This window comes from Zerene cesonia, chromosome 5, assembly GCF_012273895.1.
Source record: "Zerene cesonia ecotype Mississippi chromosome 5, Zerene_cesonia_1.1, whole genome shotgun sequence".
NCBI classification, from domain to species: domain Eukaryota; kingdom Metazoa; phylum Arthropoda; class Insecta; order Lepidoptera; family Pieridae; genus Zerene; species Zerene cesonia.
The window spans coordinates 1,400,601-1,420,489 of record NC_052106.1 but is presented as its reverse complement, the minus strand read 5'-3'; the positions used below and the strand labels follow the sequence as shown (position 1 = coordinate 1,420,489).

The 19,889-nt window shown below is 32.8% G+C and overlaps 2 protein-coding genes across 3 annotated transcripts in view; one reads left to right on the top strand and one right to left on the bottom strand.

Moving 5' to 3' along the window:
- LOC119839888 (rho-related GTP-binding protein RhoN-like) overlaps positions 1-19,889 on the top strand; it is an 87,699-nt gene that overhangs the window by 50,793 nt on the left and 17,017 nt on the right. For both annotated transcript variants that reach the window (XM_038366318.1, XM_038366319.1), the window contains exon 2: positions 11,897-12,038. In XM_038366318.1, coding sequence (XP_038222246.1) covers positions 11,904-12,038 — 135 coding nt within the window. In that variant the 5' untranslated portion in view covers positions 11,897-11,903. The remainder of the gene's footprint in view (positions 1-11,896; positions 12,039-19,889) is intronic.
- Positions 2,312-3,289, bottom strand: LOC119839887 (mitochondrial import receptor subunit TOM40 homolog). The gene has a single exon (XM_038366316.1). The coding sequence runs from the start codon at positions 3,269-3,271 to the stop codon at positions 2,312-2,314; it is 960 nt and encodes a 319-aa protein (XP_038222244.1). The 5' UTR covers positions 3,272-3,289.

Sequence of the window (19,889 nt, the reverse complement as noted above, 5' to 3'; positions counted from 1 at the left end):
ACTGATTTGCAACAAATCATTGATATGCAGAAGAAACAGTGTAGGTGATAGCACACAGCCTTGTGGGACGCCAGCATTAACATAAAGAGGTTCAGAGCAAGAACCGTCGACTGCGACCTTAATGCTCCTCTCTTTCGTAAATATTAAACGAATTTATTTCTTTCTTTAAATTTTTTGTACCATCACTAACATTCATTCGAGACACATACAAAAAGGCCACAAATGGTACTAAAGGCGGTCTTATCGCCTGCGGCGATCTTTACCAGACGACATATGGATTTTATAATTTTTATAATTTAGATGCGTAAATCTCACTTACTATTTATTTTTGGAAAATTATGTAGAGAGACCTCTATTTTATCTCATTTAAAAACATATAACTTTCGTATCTATAATATTAATAGAAATATGACTTCAAAACACCAAATACTACCAAGAATCTGTAGTTACACATTTATACCTACGTTAAAATGTCAACCGAAGCATAAATAATAAACAAACCAGTAAACTAAGTGCTAAGCCTTAATTGTACACGTAACTAGTACACGAAACTTTACTTAACGTAACGGAAACCTAAGGAGCTTTCCCGGGAACAAGCAATATCGTTTCGAGTGTTTTTTACATTATGCTTCGGAGAAATTTTGCTCAGCGGGATGTGTTGCATCTTGATGTTATCTTTTGCGCTTGGTGATATTGAAATGATCTGAATTATTGCTTACGCGAAAAAAAATGGTTGTTTTAAATTCTATTAATATTATAAATGCGAAAGTTTCTAAGGATGTGTGTGTGTATGTTACTCTTTCACGCAAAAATTACTGAACCGATTGAAATGAAATTTGGTGCGTAGATAGCTTGACAACTGGAATAACACATAAGCAACTTTTATCGGGGATATTCCTACGGGATACAAACTTGAGCGGGTGAAACCACGGGGCGAAGTTAGTAATTGCATATTTTTTTCTGGGGATTAAGATCGAAAACCTAGTAATCGAGTAGTGGAGGGTAAAACAGTGAAATTGTTAAACTTACATCTTTTAAAGTTTAAGTCAATGTGCACATGTAACGACCACGTTTATATTTACAATATTTACAATACACACATTTAAAATTGGGATTAGAAAAGTCTAATACATTATACGAAAACTTAGTGTATAGTAAAACATTTTTAAAGTCACTTAAGAACATTATATAGTAGTATAATAGAGAAAACTTTAGCTTTCTCTATTTACCCAATTCTGTATGAGATTTTTCTATAAGAGAAGAAAAGTTATTAAATCAAAACTAACTATTTTCAATTGCTTCATATCTTAAACCAGAAATATGATTATTTACTGAACTAAAACTTCCATAACAAGGACAATTCGTTTATTTCCACCAAGATAACGAGCTCCGAGTTATTTTATCTGAACCACAAATGGAAGAAAGTTTATTTGAAATATATCCTACATATTTCTCGTTTTTCATTACAAATCCTCTGAAACTTGTTAGCTTTTGTCTAAAGTTTGAATGGAGTTTTTTAAATTATCCTCGTATTTTTATATTTCATACTTTGTGTTCACTAATATTAAGGTCAGTGGGGTTTATATAGTTGCGAATATTTCTATAGATACTTAGACGTTCTCTAATATCAAACTAATTTTGCTTAAAAATAAATATATAATGATATAGACCAATGGATTTTCTATATTATAATACTTGTAACCTAAACTTTTAAATGCTATGTTTTGTGGGTTTTATCGATATTCCATTTTTAGATATAGTCTTTGTTACTTTAAATAAATTCTATTCACATAAAAATGATCTAAACCTAAATTTCTCATTTACATACACGTATACGCAACGATGTTATTTATAAATAGAAACTATAGTTATTGTTTCAATCCATTTACTGTCACAAAACGTACCAGAACCTTCTTTCTACTTAATAATTATTTCTACCAAAAACGGTTACCGGCGTCCCTGTAAGGGAAGGGACAACTCAAGATTCTAAAGTCTTACCAAATGACAAGAAACGGAATCACGATAATCGATTGAAAACCCACGGAATTATTAAAAAAAAAGTAAATAAGTAACAGTCGATGTGAGAATTTTTCGGAACGAATTCAAAATGTGATTACTCACCGAAATATAACACATTGAAACAATAAAATACACTGGTAACAAATATATTTATAATCAATAATTTGTATCACTTTTAAACAGTAACGAATCAAAAGAGTTACTAAAACCTATGTATACTTATATACAAACAAATAATACTACAAAAACGCTACCAAACGGTACGAATAATTTTCCATTCCACACTGCGTCGTTAGAAGTCGAGCTGGAAACCAAAGCCGAACCTGACTCGTCTCTGTCGGTCTATCATGGTACTGGCCATCAGCCGCACGACCCGGGTTTCGCTGTTAGGCTCACTGAACAAAACGTCCTTTTCGATCGTGAATCCACCACACCGCTGCGAATCGACAAAGACTTTAAGTTCCGAGCTGTTCTCGTAGCTTTTGTGGAGCGCCACGCTCATCACTGTGCCGGCCTTGTTTTCATTCAGTATTGTCGCCATTCGCAGGTCACTCGAAAATTGTTTGAACAGGCATAGCTGAAATCCCATATTGCTAACGGTCGAGGATAACGCAAAGCTCGGTCTCTCGTATCTAGAGCTAACGGACAGAGTTGATAGCAGCGTCGATAGAGGTTTGACTCGCAGCTCCATTCCAACACTGAATTCTGGCTTCACTTTGTACGTCCATTGGGTGATTAAACTAACTGTCTTTGGATCCACGTCTTTCATATTCATGGAGAAGGAACTGACCGATCTGTCGCCGGTGTTCTCAAGGACCGCTTCCACTTCGGACGAAATTAAATTCCTTATCTTCGTTGTCATTCTGATTTCTAGATTATCTTCGAGTGACTCTCGGTAAGTGGCAGTCGCCGAGCCCGCTAAATCGATCACGAGGCCGTCATCAATATTCTTTGACTGCATTTCCTTATGAATAAAGTGTGAATAGCATTTGTATGAATCCTTCGGTTTGCCGAAGTTGTAGTTTTGCACTAGTTTCGCCTTGTCCATTATTTCTTTCAGTATAACGAGCTTAGCCCCGATAAAACACTTGGGGAAAACGTTTTTGGCCTCCGCGTGGATGTCACTCAACTTTGTCAAATCCGTTCTGTCTGTCTGTAAGATTATTATTTCCTTCTTTTTCGGCAGGAACTTTTGTAGATTCATTACGAAGTTGTTCACTTCCTCTTTAAACTTACTTTCTTTTATATCCATTGTTTGTTTTTTATTTGTATTTATAAAATTATTTGTACAGGTTGAACGTCATTGACCTGTGATTTTTTTTAGGTTTGACATATTAGTAGCCAGTATTTATGAAAAGATACAATTTATCTCACAAAGTATTTATTGGAATTATTTTATTTATTATACAATACAGAATTCAAAACGTGTATCTAGAGGCTGAGGAACATTGAATATGAACTGAACAACAACAACTGTACGCGTAATGTTACCTATATAATAACTCTTGCAATACAATATTAAGGTCGCTTCGTAGAAAAATATATTAGCATACCGCTTATATATTGTCGCATACATGAGTTTGTGATACTCACGTTGTTGAAATCTCATTTGAGAGCTCGCATAACGATCATTTCACGATATATTCTCTATAATTATTAATATATTTCTTCGTACAACAAAATTATGTATCGCGGAGTAAAAAATTGAATTTGAATATATCATTTCGACTTGCAATTGAAATTCAGACGATCACTGATTTTCCTTTATGATACCTTACAGACAATATTTTTAGTAAATACTCTTACGTGCGAGATCACGGTTGGCCGAGAGGCTAGGCGTTGCTACGGTTTGGCAGAAATACGCGGGTTCGAATCCCCCTCGTGATCAATTTTCTCTTTTATAAAGCATTTCAATGCTATAAAACTAAAAACTAAATCTAAATACTCCTACGATTTTACAATAAAAAATACCAATAGCAATCTATTCAAGTAAGAAGAGTGAATGTATACGTGTTTTTCTGCCTAAAATGGATAGAAATGACCCACAACTACGACCACGCGGACGAAGTCGCGGGCAATAGCTATACATAAAGATAATATATAAAAAATATTATTGCATTTTTTATAAAATACCGATTAAATAAATAATTTCAATTATAATCTTGCGCACTTGAACACAAATTATTATACGGCTAAATATAACGATTAACTTACCCTACTTCTCAAGTGGCCTCTTTAATTTCCCAGTGTTACCTTTTAATCCACTGTCGGGAGACTCGAGAGTTATATATTACGACAACAATTCACCACCTGTCGAGAAGTTGCGAGATAACTTTCAGTAGAAATGAGAAAATAACAAATAAACTCCCAGCAAAATATATAAAAAGTAATTTAAATTTACCATCGGTCTCACTGCGGGGAAAACTCACATTTCATAGATGGATTATCCGCTTTATAGATATATTTTTTTATTTATTCAATTGCAGTAATATATTTTTGGATTCAAGTAAAAAAAAAAAGAAAAAAATGTATCTTTTAATTCCTATTGCAAAAGTAATAACAATATTTCCATAGTATCAACAATAGCCTTTTTCCAACAAAAATATACCTCAATCCTACTAATATTATAAATGAGAAAGTTTGTAAGGATATTTGTGTTTGTTGCTCTTTCACGCAAAAACTACTGAACTGATTGCAATGAAATTTGGTCCGTAGACAGCTGGACAATTGGAATGACATATAGGCAACTTTTTATCCCGATATTTATAAAGGTTCCCAAAATTTTGATTCACAACGAACTGTTAAATTTGATTGTAATTCAATACACTACCAACTTTGCCTGAGACTTGTGATCTACATAAAACACTTCATAATGTATCCGCAAACACACATGCCGTCACACATTTGACGGGCTGGCGCATCAGAGAGTAATTTGAAATGTTCTAGAAATTCGAAGAATCTGGGACCTTAACCATTAGTCTAACGAGTCAGTCGATACCCACTTTTATTCGCACACCAAATGAATGAAGCGGATAAAATGTAATGAAAGAAATAGCAATTTTCATCCACGAAAACAAGATTTATCTTTCATTTAATCGAATTAACACAACAAATTTTCACGAGAGCTCGTTCGTGAAATTCGTTCAGACATAACCGTAATATTTGATGACGCTGAGCTAAACAAAACATAAAGCAAACTACTGGGGACTTATTTAATTGGTCGGGCAAAGTTTTAAGTGTCGGTCGTTTGTATTGTTAATATATCAAGTAGGCATTTACTACGTTTCTCTGTATATCCTATATTTTTAAGCCTGCGCTTGTGCGGACTAAACATCAATAAAAATCTGGACTGTAATATAAAAAGCTTAGGTTTTAATAGAATTTTGTTCAACCTGTAAATATTACTGTACAGAAATAAATTGAATTTATCTCTTTAAGCTATCGTTTTGTAAGGTGAAGAATGCCCAAGGTATATAAATTGTAGTCGGTGGACGATCTCAATTTATCATTACATACACGTCGTCGCTGATTTCAACGCTGAGGTCTAAGAGACTGATTTTTTTTATATTTACATTCCTATAAATTACCCTTACCCGAGATTTTACGCCAAGTGTAATGAACCGACGCACGTGATCCCGTCTATAATTTAACTAAACGCAGAATCCTGATATTTAAACATCATTTTCGACATTCAAATCTTATTTGATGTATGACAATTTTTTTATTATAATCGGCTGTATCTACGCATAATTGCCAAGTTTAATGAAATAGGGATTCAATTGGACACGTGGATTCAATTAAGCTTCATTAATTTTATTCCATACAAATTAGCTATTTACTTAGTAAGACTCGACTGTAGAAGAGCGTGTTAATATAAAGCATTATTAATAAATAACGCATTGTTAAATAAGTTACATTAAAAATTTTAATCTAAACTTAATTGGGCAAGCGAGTTATTAAAATAATACCTACAACTCCAAAGCATCCTTAAATAAGAACAGTTTTGTTCCAGTCAGTACGACTTCCAGCTATTGACTTGGCTATCTAAGAAATAATTGTACAAGTTCTAATCTAAAACTCTTGGATAGCAGCTGCAAGGTTCAAACTTCTAAGCGCAAACACAAAGTTGACTATTCAGACTCGTGGTTAGTTAGTTGCAGCCATGTTGCAGTTAAAAATCACATTCTGAAGATGTGGAAACAATTAGAAGTAGAACAGTGCCGTCCTATTGGTCTAATAATTAGTAATTGGAAAGAGAAAACATATTATACGATACCATATTAAATTATGGATACATAGGTAGATATATTGGGGAAGACATTGATTTTTATTTTATAGATACAAAGGATTGTTTGTTTATTTTATTTAGACTTTACAATATAGCAATATCTTCTCGGAATTAAGTATTTGACGAAATTAGAACACCATTCGCAACAACAAGAACGAAATTTATCGATAATGAAAATAAATGAGCGAAAGCCTAAACCTTTAATACTATTTAAATCAAATTTATTCCCCAAATACAAAGAGATTAATTACATTCAAAGCAAATCGATTGAATTGTAGCGTAATTTATTTTTGCGCGCAATTCTGACAGCGATCCTGTATTAAAAGTTTTTGGATAAAAGCCGCCGGAGTTGGAAGAAGGGTTGCAAGAAATGCCCAAGTTAAACAGATTATTTCCAACAACCGGGTAATAAATTTCGCTTAATGAAACGCTCGGACAAACAATAAATTTATATAAATAAGTGAAATTGGAATTGGCGCGGCAGTGATGCTTTCTTTGTTTTAAACAAATTTAATATATTTTAGTGTTTTTAAAGAAAATATCATTATCATGGCTATTTTGAACACGCTTTTATCAGCTTCATCTGTATGTTTGTTTGTAACCAAATCTAGTAGACTCAATTTTGACCCACAGAAAATCTGAAATCGGTCCGTTTAAGGACGGATTTCCAACTTTTTATTGTTTATGTCAAATTTCATTTTTTTATTGTTTCATAGTGTTTTTCTAGTTTTTTTTACTATGTTAATACTTATTTGCTGAAAAAGTAGAAAGTGCTCAGTTAACTTTTAGAAGTTTGAAGTGCTTTTTTAAGTTAAGCCGTTTGAAAATTAATAAAAGCAAAGGTCACGTTTTGAGGTGAATACGAAAATATGCATACTATAATGATTGTGAAAATTCTGGTAATTGATTGATATTTATCACTTTACAAAAACGGCTAATCAGATCTATATGATGTTCATCTTATAGGTTAAAGTCTAGATTAGCACAAATGCTTTTTGATACACGTACCATGCGAGTGAGGCTGCGATTTGAAGGTAGTTATCCTTCGCTCCTTATCATACTAGCGGTCCGCCCCGGCTTCGCCCATGGTACATATATAGCCTATAGCCTTCCTCAATAAACGGGCTATCAAACACTGAAATAATTTTTCAAATCGGACTCTTCAGCTTTATTGTACTAGTATAGATACCTACATTCATTCAAAACAAATATCCCAGCATTACATTCGAATATACTTCAAAAACCAACTATTTTAATTGAATGTTATCGCAGAAGAATTTACTTTCTTAGTATTACTTAGTTGGACCTGTAAACTTAGCAGAGATTAGGTACCGTGTACATGAAGTTTACCTTACTAACTAGTTCGATGCAACCTGGGGATTTACTACATCCACACGCATGAGCATGTTTTCAGTTGCTCCATATACGTACGTATTTATAATACTTATTAATAAGTATATACGATAGTACTTAGTAATACGTCAAGTTAATAACTATTTCAATAGTACGATATTGTTTCTTATTCGTTTTAAGTTGTATTTATTTACTTCTTTCCTAATAAAATCAATAGGTTTCATTAAAAACTCTGAAACGAGTAAATACTATATTATATTTAGCTTTATTTTAAATTGTATGGTTAACCATAAAATTTTAAACGTATAGACACAAAAAAAGTTAAAAGTAAAATATTTGAATGAACAAAAATTAAAGTACACTGAAATATAAAAGTCAAATAAAATAACCAATAGGTACATAATTGTGTAAATTCACCTTATTCATACGTAAATAATAATTTTCAACGTAAAAAGCAATCTAGGCAAAATGCCAGAAATGGGACTAAGCTATTATAATGAGGTTCAACAGAACCTAACTAGTATTTACACACTTATTACGTGCTGTCAGCGCGTTAATGTAGTTTCATGAGTCAGCGATTAGATTCAGTTTAACGGGTTGGTTCTATTCCTCATGTTGTATTCAACTGCATTTATAATTAGAACTATTTTATAATGTATATTCAGTCTAGCTCTATGCAAAGGGTTTAATGGGTAAAGACCCATTAAGTCATTTGTTTCTATATAATCACTAAAGGCATCCACAATTTGGTGGTGAGCTATAAGATTTTAAAATTCTCCTTCCAGTTTCGGACCTATAAGTTTTCGTCTAACGAGTAGATGTAGTTAGTCCCCCTGCTAAACTAATATTGCAGCGGTGGTTTGTGTAGTCCCAAGTTTGATTATGGCTTAATTTGAAGCGCATCTCTTAGTTCGACCGCAAAACTGACGATGTTTTAGCTACGAGCACCGCTTGCAAATCATAGATATGCAATTTAATTTACTATTAATCCAAGTCTGTTTCCCACTGTTCTTGGTTTTGGGTTTCCAAAATTTACATTGTGTTGAATAAGGCTTAATACGGCTGAATAGAAAACTTCCTTTGCCCAGATTTATTGCTATCTGTGGTATGCAAAAAGCTTTCCCGCCAATTTATTCATAGGGTTTTATTGTGGTTATTCCATAAATTAAAAAAAAATATCTCGATAATAATCATCTAAGTGAATAATGTATTTTTCAACTTATAAGTACAGTCAGAAAACATTGGGTTGTTTTGCATATTAAGCGTACCCTCATTAACAATAATGTTTTAACTTCGAAGCGAAAAAAGGTTATCAACATTATAGAAGAACCTCCCGTTGAATATTAATGAAACAAAACACAATAATTTTAACGCTACGGCTCATTTTGCGTCATAATTTTAAAGAAATTACGTTCAATTTCTAAAAAGAATTATAACAGCGTATTTTGCGTGAGTTGCTTCAATCTATACCTACATCTATACTATCTAGGACTAACTCACAGTGCCAAATCCTACTATCCTATCCGACTATCCTATCCTACTAATATTATAAATGCGAAAGTTTGTTAGGATGTGTGTGTGTGTGTTTGGTGCTCTTTCACGCAAAAACTACAGAACCGATTGCAATGAAATTTAGTACGTAGACAGCTGGACAAATGGAATAACATATAGGCAACTTTTTATATCGATATTCCTACGGGATACGGACTAACGCGGGTGAAACCGCGGGGTGCAGCTAGTATAAGATAATGAAAACAATCAATGATATTATCCGTACATCGCAAGAGAAAATTCATGTTTATTTCAATATGCATATAATGTATATTGAATGTAACTTTGTTATAACAAATCAGCTTACCAAAGCGTGTATATTATGTATTAAATAATATATTATAATAGTTTAAAAAAACTAAAAAACACGCTTTTATCATATTTTGCAAATTGAAAAATGGAATAATTTTATCAAATTAGTGTATTGTCATCGGTCCTCAATAAATCTATAAAGTTTGAACGAAATCTGGCCGTTTAAAGTGGGTCAAAATCGCGCCCAAAGAAGTCGGTTACAAACAAACATACATACAGGTAAAGCTAATAAAAAGCATGTAATAATGTTTAATAACAGGAGCTCAGGGACGATTCCATTGGAGATAAGAATAAAGGTGAATGTTACCTAAATCTATTGATAATTTAATATCTTAAATATTTTGAAACTTCGCATAATTTACCCTATTCTCTCGTCAATAAAACGTTAATTAAAAATTCAACTAACACGTCAAAAACTACTTTAAGTTCTGAAAAAATGTTACTAACTTATTTTCAGATTTTGTAACATTTAGTCTTCCGATATATAGGCTAGGTGCTAAGTGTTTTGGAAGTCTTATGTGAACCATACACACACAGACCTAGCTAATACCGAGCATAATCTTATGCAAATACAGACCCTTCTCAAGATTTATGTTCTTCACCGATTTAGTGCTTAGAACACACGAACTGATTTTATTTGGCTATCATTTGCATCGCCTTTTGTTTACTTGTAACTCTATTTTGCTGCCGAAATAACATTATCTTCACATAGCGAAAACTGTCTTTCAAATAATATATTACCTTCGCTTATTGTTTATTTATCAATCATATGCTGTAGCGTTAAATATTATTTATAACTCATAAAAGATAATACATCATTTGATCACATCCACGTGTCTGGCTGCTAAATGACCTGAAAGCAGTTTGGTTAATGTGGAAGGTACGTAAAAGCGACCGCCGTAAATTCTAGACGATTCGTGATGACTGGAATAATTTTTATAACCTTGTAAGGTATCTACGCTTTACGTTTATAAGAGACGATAAAATTTAATGTTATAGGATTAAATATTTCATTTGATATGGCAAAAATAGGGATACATAGACTTTTGATAACAACATTTTTTATTAAGGCTCGTCATATGTTAGATATATATTTCTTAACAAAAAACCAAATGCCCTCAGATTGTCAGAATGACACCATTATTAAATGGGGCCACATGGCAGGCACTGCAGACAGTTTTCAAATAAAAAAAGATCATATTTCAAATTCACTTAAAAAAAAAAAATATATTGCTCCTGTAATATCTAAATATTATAGTAGGTACTATGTAGGGATATTTGACATACATATAACAGGTGTATAACAGCAGTAATGACATCGTAAATTACGACACAAATTAGTTGGGATCACGGCACACCACTTTTAATGAATCGCATTTTGCGATAGTTACTGTTCTTATAACCTTTTATGTCCAATACATATCTAAATATGTCTTTAAGAAAACAATAATATAAAAGTCAATAGTAAACATCGATTTCAATGTAGGTACACCTTTTCATACTGCTAATAATTAATTGACCTAGTAAATAACCAGGATCGGCCTGAGCCCAATAACGCGTCGAACTGTAGCGAAAGTAGGGTCACACGACGATAAATTCTGTGAAGGTTTCGTGTAAGAATTAATAAAAGTTTCAAGTGGAAAAGTTCAAGGGATTAAATGTCTGAAAATCGGTTTTGGGTATTACGTCTTGTCTACATATTAAGGTATGGGTTAAGAATACATTTTCTAGAAACACTTCACTAGATTTAAGTACAAGGTAATGTGTTTATTCAAATATTTCAATCTTTATTTTTATTTTAAAGAAAAACTCATTGGCCTTAATAGACCCTGTGACCTATGTATTAAGGTACATATGTCAGTGAATATTTATCATTTTCAACTCACGCATCTTTATCTATTGTATGTATCCTATTATTATATATTCATCAATCCTTTCCTTATCCCTTATCCCTTAAAAGCGGGCAGCGCACTCTCAGAGGTCTGAGCTTCTGCGAATGTTCATAGGCGGTGGTGATCGTTTTACCATCAGGTGAACCACCAGCTCAATTGCCCGCTATCACATTTAAAAAAAAAAAACTAGTTTATTAAATAAAACTATTTAATACAGTCATTTTATTACGTTAGAGTGGGCAGTCGATCTGATAGCTCGCCTATTTCACACTGATCTTCTATGGCGGTGGGGCAGCTTCCACGGTGTAGTGCCCAATTCGTGCGGAATCGTAGTCGACTCTTACAATATTATCAACCAACTTATAACATTATTCCTCAATCCAGCATATGCAGGTTCTTTCACGGCGTTAATAACGATTTAAAGTATTCAATAATAAAGATGTATTCTGAATACATATTTAATTAACATTATTGTCCACAGATTAACAATGTGGCCCGGCAAAAAGACGGAAGGCGGCGCAGGCACCCCCACCGAAGAAGATATTAAAGTGGTGTTGGTGGGAGACACGCAGTGTGGTAAAACATCGCTCGTGCAGCGCTTTGTGTCTGATAACTTTGTTGAGGTAAATATATAAATATGTATAATTAACCTCATGTAAAGTATGACTCACAATTCCTAAAGGAAGGTCGTTTATACGAGTCCAAAGCGCGCCGTGTACACGAAACATTTATCTAGGTACTTAGAACATTAAAATTATTACTACTCTTTCGGTTTTATGTGCCTAAGGGGCACCCCACGCTGTCTATAGAGATGATTAAGAACCATCACAACCAATACGAAACATTATTTCAATGATTGTATCGATGGAACGCGGCCTTTGTTAAATTTAATTTTTATTTTATAGCGTTGAAATACTTTATAAATAAGATTTTCTTTTTAAGAATAAAAAAAAATTGATCACGAGGCGGGATCCCGTGTTTAAAGTATTTTAACGCTATAAAACTAAAAATTTAAATTAAAATTATTAATCAGATTAAAGCAGTTGTTACATTTTAATAAGGTCGAATGTTAGTTGTACGACTGGAGTCAATCTTGACATGATGTGCCACGGACACGTTTTGAACGCAATTGTGAGTTAATTTTTATGTGAGGCCCATAAGTAGTAGATTTTAAATTGCAGACCTCTTATACGTAGTTCTTACTATATTACTATATACGTAACCGCAAGGGACTAGTACATATTTCCTTAATCTGTGTACCACAATCTCGGGGTTTTCAAGAAAATTTTGAAGGGTTACCTTCTGAGGAACCGAACCCGCAACTTACGCCACATCTTCCTATGCGAGATCTATAAACCAATAGAAAAGGACCAAATTACGCATGATACCCACTACAACACATTCTCCTAAACGGTACAAAAGAATCAGGAAATTATAAGTGAATACAGATTACACGCGCTTTTACAAATATTTAGGCCCGTGGGTGTTAGCAGGATGTTATTTTAGGATCTAGTGTAAACAAAGTCATTACTTTGCTATCGACATTTCGGAGGTTTGTCTGCGTAAGGGATTACTAGGGTTACAATTAACTGTGTTTTTATGGTAAGGGACAACTGTGCAAGTGAAAGCTTCTAATTTTGTGCGTTTTAGAAACAACAGGGCGATAAAGGTTACATACAAAGTGGGCATAGAAATACAGTCTGGAAGAGTACAACATATACTTGTATGATGTGTAAAAATTTACTTTGTACACTCTTGTATACAAAAGTTTTTATTATCACGTTTAAGAACTATTGTGTGCGATAAATATCGATCCAGTCTCGTCTTTTTAGTGTCGTGCCTGTAGATAAACACGATATGAGATAGCTGCTGAAACTGTGTATCAATGAATCACGCTTTTTAAATCTTTGAATTTAATGAATGAACAATGAAATGGAATAAATGAATCAACGAAGTAAAATTAATGAAAGTATATGAAAACACAAAATATATGAAATAAGAAGGTAAGGGGTGATAGATAATTATTAATAATTGTTTACCATGTTAAAAATAATTAACATTCGCCTCAGGTTTGACTGATAAAGAATTTCCCTTTCTGGATGTTTGCTAAAATATTCGTATTAATCGTGTTTAATAGAAAATATGAGAGGCAGCTTAAGTTAATGTTGGATTTTCATTTTTATTGTGTGATTCATCCTTATGACAAAATTTTACAGACTACGAACTGTAATATTATTATGCCTTCGTATTCTATTATGAATTTGACCGAAAATAAAATTAAGTTTAACTCAATTAAATAAAAAATACACGTTCTGAAATATTTCTTACAGCAAATAAGACATTTGAAAACTTCAAAAGCTAAGAACCACTCGTTATTTCTCATTCAGGGTTCGCGAGACATGTTCAAACATGTTTTTGTGACGTCTCCCTTCAATAATTTCAGACGTTGCCGACGTAGCCAAAGAGCTTATTTAAAAATGGAAACGGATACAATAATAATTTGTGTATAATAGAATCGGTCAAGATCGTGTGGGTCTGCCGACACTAAGTGAGACTAGACTATCAATCAACCAAAAAAAAGGGGTGTGTGCGATTCACACACGATAGAAGTGAAACTTCAGTAAATCGTAGTATGTATATTAGTAACTGTCGTTTTTTGCCGTTGCATCAGGTTAAAAAACACAACGATTCTAAAGAACTTCAATAACCAATAAACACAAATCAATAATCACTAAGATACTAAATCAATCAAATAAGCTAAAGAACTACTGCAAAACCATTAGTTATGCATCTACTGTATGCTGGCCGCAGGAGCAGAAATTTATTGTATATATTTATGTTTTTATTCTTTAAAAGTACATAAAATTATGAAGAGACAAATTTACAATTAAACGTTTTATGCGCTCGTCTCATCTCGAAGTAATCAACACAAATTTTGAAGAAGTAAATCAGGAGATTTAACTCTTATGTTCAACTGACAATAGAGAATTAATTTCCAATACAATCCTGCTGCATCTCTTGGTCTAACATTTCAACAGCCACCCTCGTTAGTCCTTTCAACCCTGACCGCTGTCTTAGCGTCGCCATGTTTTTTTCATTCGCGCCTAAACTTGACAATTAACATTTTATTTTTCACGTTTAAAAGCTCAATCTGTTCTTGGAACTCTCTCTGCTGTGTATGCCAAATTGTTGAAGCTAATATTCAAAACATTTAAGGATTACATAATTTTTGTTCGTTACAATTTCATTCATAAGTTAGATGCGTAATAGGTTGTGTTTTATTTTACTTACCTCCCGAAACACAAAAACTACTGAGTTGATTTTAACAATCATTCACTTGTAAAAATGAATCAGCATACCAACATTAGAATTCATTTTTTTTTTTATATTTTACATGGATTTATTGGCATATAACAGAAATCATTGGTAACCTTATTGGTACACTTAGAACACTGCTTAAAATAAACAAAACTGTAATAAACAAATGAGATGTTATTAGTGCAGAATTAATCAAAGAATCTTTCGCAAATGATACTCAATTTAGTAAAAAATTTCACGACATAAAGCCCCCGCCATCTGGGGTCTGAGTAAATTGATATACTTTTTCGTGTTATAAAATTTTGCCCGTACTCCATTTCTGCCTAATAACCATTATAAATGATAAAAAGCCCATGCTCTTAATAAACCTTTTTAGTTTATTTTTACGATATCACTTGGGCATAAATTATATCTTTAATAAGAACAGTTTTGAAGTAGACCAGACCATAAATTAGTGGAGATTAAAAATAAGTTATGACGAAATTATTTGCATTGTTATTTTTGTTTATTTCTGAAGAAAAACAAAGTGAAATATTGTTTTGCAATATTTAAATCAACGTGTCCCAAAATTTTGTAGAGCGTTTCTTGTGACCGCCGAAATCGTGTAAAACAAATAAAACTCAATAAAAACATACATACGAACATACAGGCGAACATAGAACGGCTTCCTTATTGTTTTTGGTCGTAAGTCGGTAAAAAATTAATCTACACTAATATTATACAGAGGAAACTTTTGTATGTTTGTAAAATTATCTTTATAATATTATTATTACTAAATTATTATATAGGCTTTATATTTAACACGAGTGAAGCCGGGGCGAACAGCTAGTAGTAAATACATTCAGTACCTAAAATCAAAACAAAATAACCTTTATGTACGCATACAAACGCTTATAGTAATCCCCTACACTAATCTCATGACACGTCCGCCATGTTTACATGAAAACGTGAATCTGGTAATGCTCCATGCACACGACCATTGGCTAGCGTACGTCAAGCCTGGGGCTTGACCTAATAGTTCGTTGTATATATAGCTTTTGAGTTTGTTTGATTGTTTGTTTCAACAACCCAGCATCCAGAACTGATGATCTGGTAAGTTCAATTACTAAGTTTGCATTTATAACATACGAAAAGTAAATATTTTACGATGCTTTTTAAAAAAAAACATTTGTGTGTTTGGAAGTCTATAACTAAAAAGCGGCATTTCCGCGTATAATGCTATAATTACATAGATTTTTTAATTTTCATAGCCGAATGAATCCCGAGGGAAATCAGAACAAGCGACTAGTAATTAAATCAATTAGGATACATGATAATATACAAATATGGTTGCTTAAAATACAGTGGCATTGTTATATATAATATCTATAATATACACATAATTTGAAACTAGGACTATTAGTATCTACGTATAATTGTATAGGTGCAAAAATTCATTACCTTAAGTTTAAAAATTGCTTTGAATTGGCGCCAATTTTTCACATAACCTTAAAAGTGACAGTGACAGTTCGCGCCGCCAGCATTCAGCGGGAAATATACATCAATCTATTCGCCAGAAATTAGAGGTGCGGTATGCATGCGTCACTATAACTCACTCATGTTTTTTGTTGCTTTTACAAAACTTTCGTCCTAGGAAATGGGCTCCATTTCGTTCCCAGTGGATTTTCAGATTAACGCTATTTTATTACTAGCTAAATGCACAGTAAAACGAATATGAAAAATTAATTTTGTCTACGATTTTCACATTCATATTTTTTATTTTATAGGTATATATGAAACGCAATTAAATTCCATTAAAACGAGTACTGTTAATAAAAAATTCTCTCTTATTTGTATCTTCATCGTGAATATGAAATAAACCTCGCCAGGACAGTTTCTGAGACAACAATGTACAAAATAATCAATAATCACTATGCCTCGGTTACGGGTTCAAATACAATTTAACGGCACATGGAGTAGCTTTAATGTTTGGCTGGATTCCTTAATTATACGATACCCAAAGGTCGCATAAACCCGTATTCAATGTTCACAATCGAGTCTTAAGGCCCTTGTAGTTAAGTATTGTAGCGACGCAGTGGCTCGTGTTTGCACTAATCTAATTAAAAGTCTTTTTCTGTACATTGTCTATGTCATAATAAAATTTGTAAATGGAATTCGTCACAGATAAGCTGTATAAATAAAAAAATTGTCGCCAAAATAGAAATATTGTTCCAAAAAGAACAGAAATTTGAAATCATAAAAGAAAATGCTGGATATTTTTACCCTAAAATTTGACTAAGCCACTAAAAATTTTATTCGCCCGTGTTCAATTACGCTTCAATAAAAATATGCCTGCACTTGGCGTTTGAATCGAGCACATTGAGTAACACATAAAAATATAGAACAGTAATAGGACAAGTGACGGACTGCAATCGAACAAATTGGATCGCTTTGGAAACGATTTCGCCGTTCTGCGAACGCTTCTAAACGTTGGCGGGTTTCGATTGACCTTTATTATTTATCCGTTATTTTTTTTTTATAGAAATTGTAGCACTGGCTGGTTATGAGGTAATCTTCATAATGCTAAACGTAGAATAAACTAATTTTAATATTAAGGTTCATTTTGACCTACTTTTAAAAGCTTTATTTTTATAAGCTAAGAAAATTGTGTAGTCCTTAAAATGTTTAGGTTCCTAACATTATAAAAAAACAAAACGTAAGCATATTGTGTAAGGACCATCGCGTCATCTTGCTTCTTTTATTTTAATTGCATAATTATAAAAACTCAGTCTTTCTTTTCTCTAGTTACAACGTAACCTTATTATGCGATAAAAATCAGTAAGTTCTGAATTACGTCTGAAAATTCGCTAGAATCTTTTCATTATACGTAATTATAAAGTATTCAAATATGCTTTATAATAACGTCATTCCCGCCTAACTAAATTCAAACATTTCACATGCAAATACATCGTCTAAATTGGCGAATCTTTCGAATTACTTCGCGAAACAACGTATTTCACGAATTGTCATACTTTGAGAACTAGAAGTGAGGGAAAACTAGCTCTGAGTCTTTCAATTTTAACAAAGAAATTAAAGTTTAAAGTTAAAAGTTGGTCTCGTGAAGTTGGTGTACATTTCCAATTACATATTGTATAAGTACGGCAAGTTTGAGTTAGCTTCATTTTATTACTGGTTTCTCTATATCTTTTACTAGCTTCTTCCTGCGGCTTCACCCGTGTAGTCACAGGAATTTCCCATGAATATGAGATGTTTAATCTTTGAATATATAGCAGTCTATGTCACTCTTCAGTTAAAAAGAAATTTTGTTAGAATGGATGGATGGATGGATGGATGAATAGATGCATGGATGTTTGTTCGTATCTGTATGATATTTGGTACATATGTAGATCATTGTCTGGATAACCACAGAGGCTACTTTTGACCCGGGTAACGCGAATGACGCCGCTGGTTTCAGCTTGTATTACATATTGTTTTTGTGGTACTCAGACTAGGTTACTATTGCTTATTGTGATAGATCTGTCCTATGTCCCATTTGTTAATATTACTAAGTACTGATATAATACTCTTATTTTATACTAGCTGCGCCCCGCGGTTTCACCTGCGTAAGTCTGTATCCACTTCCAATATCGGGATAAAAAGATGCCTATGTGTTATTCCAGTTATCCAACTATCTACATACCAAATTTAATTGCAATCGGTTCAGTTCCTTATTGCGTGAAAGAGTAACAAACACACACATCCTTACAAACTTTCGCATTTATAATATAAGTAGGATAGGATCAATAAATCTTTCTTAGAGAGTCAAGGAAAGCTTCAATGCGTTTCGTGTTTATAATATGCAAATAATTTGAATCAAACAAAAAAGATAGAAGCCATATGAAAATAGGATAACATTTTTCACATAACATAATTTTCATCTGCTTGAATTTTCTGTGTTTTAAAGATAAAAATGTACAGTTACTACATGAAAAAGTCTGGTCAACACTATTATATGTAAGTTGTTCTTAATATTACATAATAATAACCGCTCTAGGACTAAATCGTTTATATCGAACCACTTCTAATTTCATTATAACTAAATCAACGATATTAACACATTGAACTAAATAACCGTTTCACAAGTTCTTCATTTAGGTGGAAGACAGTACAGCACCTGTCCAATTTAGTACGAGACTGTTTATCTTCGATTTTGTATAAAATTTAGGTATTACTATAGCTTCTCGAATGTAACTCGCCAGATTAATTAGCTGATATGTAACTGTACGGTTGTTTACGGAATGCAAAATACGTAAAATCAGTTACAAAAAACTATATGTTTGGTTTTATTTTAATAATGCTGAATTAGGTTAATAGGACACCAAAAGCTTATCAGCCAAAGTTGATTGATTATTGGCTTTAATAAACTCCAAACTCCCTTACTTTTTTTTAATAAATACCTTGCAAATGTATAGTTTTTTTAATTAGCTACTAGGCCAGGATTTATCCGTGTTAGCCTGGAACAAAATCGAATATATATATTTACCGACTATACAGTCGGTAAAGATTTAGGTACAAATTAAGAATTAAATCGCAATAAATAAACTTTCCAATCTCCTCAATCTCTCAATAATTAAAACTTAATTATATCACTATAGATAACTTTTACTCATTCAATTATCGAATTCGATAATGTAGATCGAAAACCCTTGGTAAGCAAAGGAAAGCTGATTAAATCTAAATCGCAAACTCGCTAAGGTATTAATTCGCCTTTATCACGCTGAGGGTTTTAATAAACTGTCAATCAGGTAAAACTCATTATTTTGTACAATTTACGCTGTTATCTACTTCCATTATTGAGGTCCATTCATACGAACATTATACAATTGTTGTAGTACGTCAATGACTTTCATTTTCTTATGTCGGTAAAGGAGCTGATGGGTTGCCTGATGGTAAGCGCTACCTACCTTCTATTAATATTTGCAGATGCGTAAGGCCATAATTTGTAATATACACTTTTATTATGTGATACTGGAGTGGAGTTATAAAATGCAGATGATGAATTATAGGATTGTATCTTATTCATAACATGATAATTTGTCACTAGCGGTCCCCCGACTTCGCCCGTGATCAATATATAACCCTAAGCTGCGCCCCGCGGTTTCACCCGCGTAAGTCCG

What these genes read in the sequence shown, in the direction of transcription:
- LOC119839887 (XM_038366316.1), bottom strand. Translation starts at nt 3,271, where the DNA reads ATGGATATAAAAGAAAGTAAGTTTAAAGAGGAAGTGAACAACTTCGTA.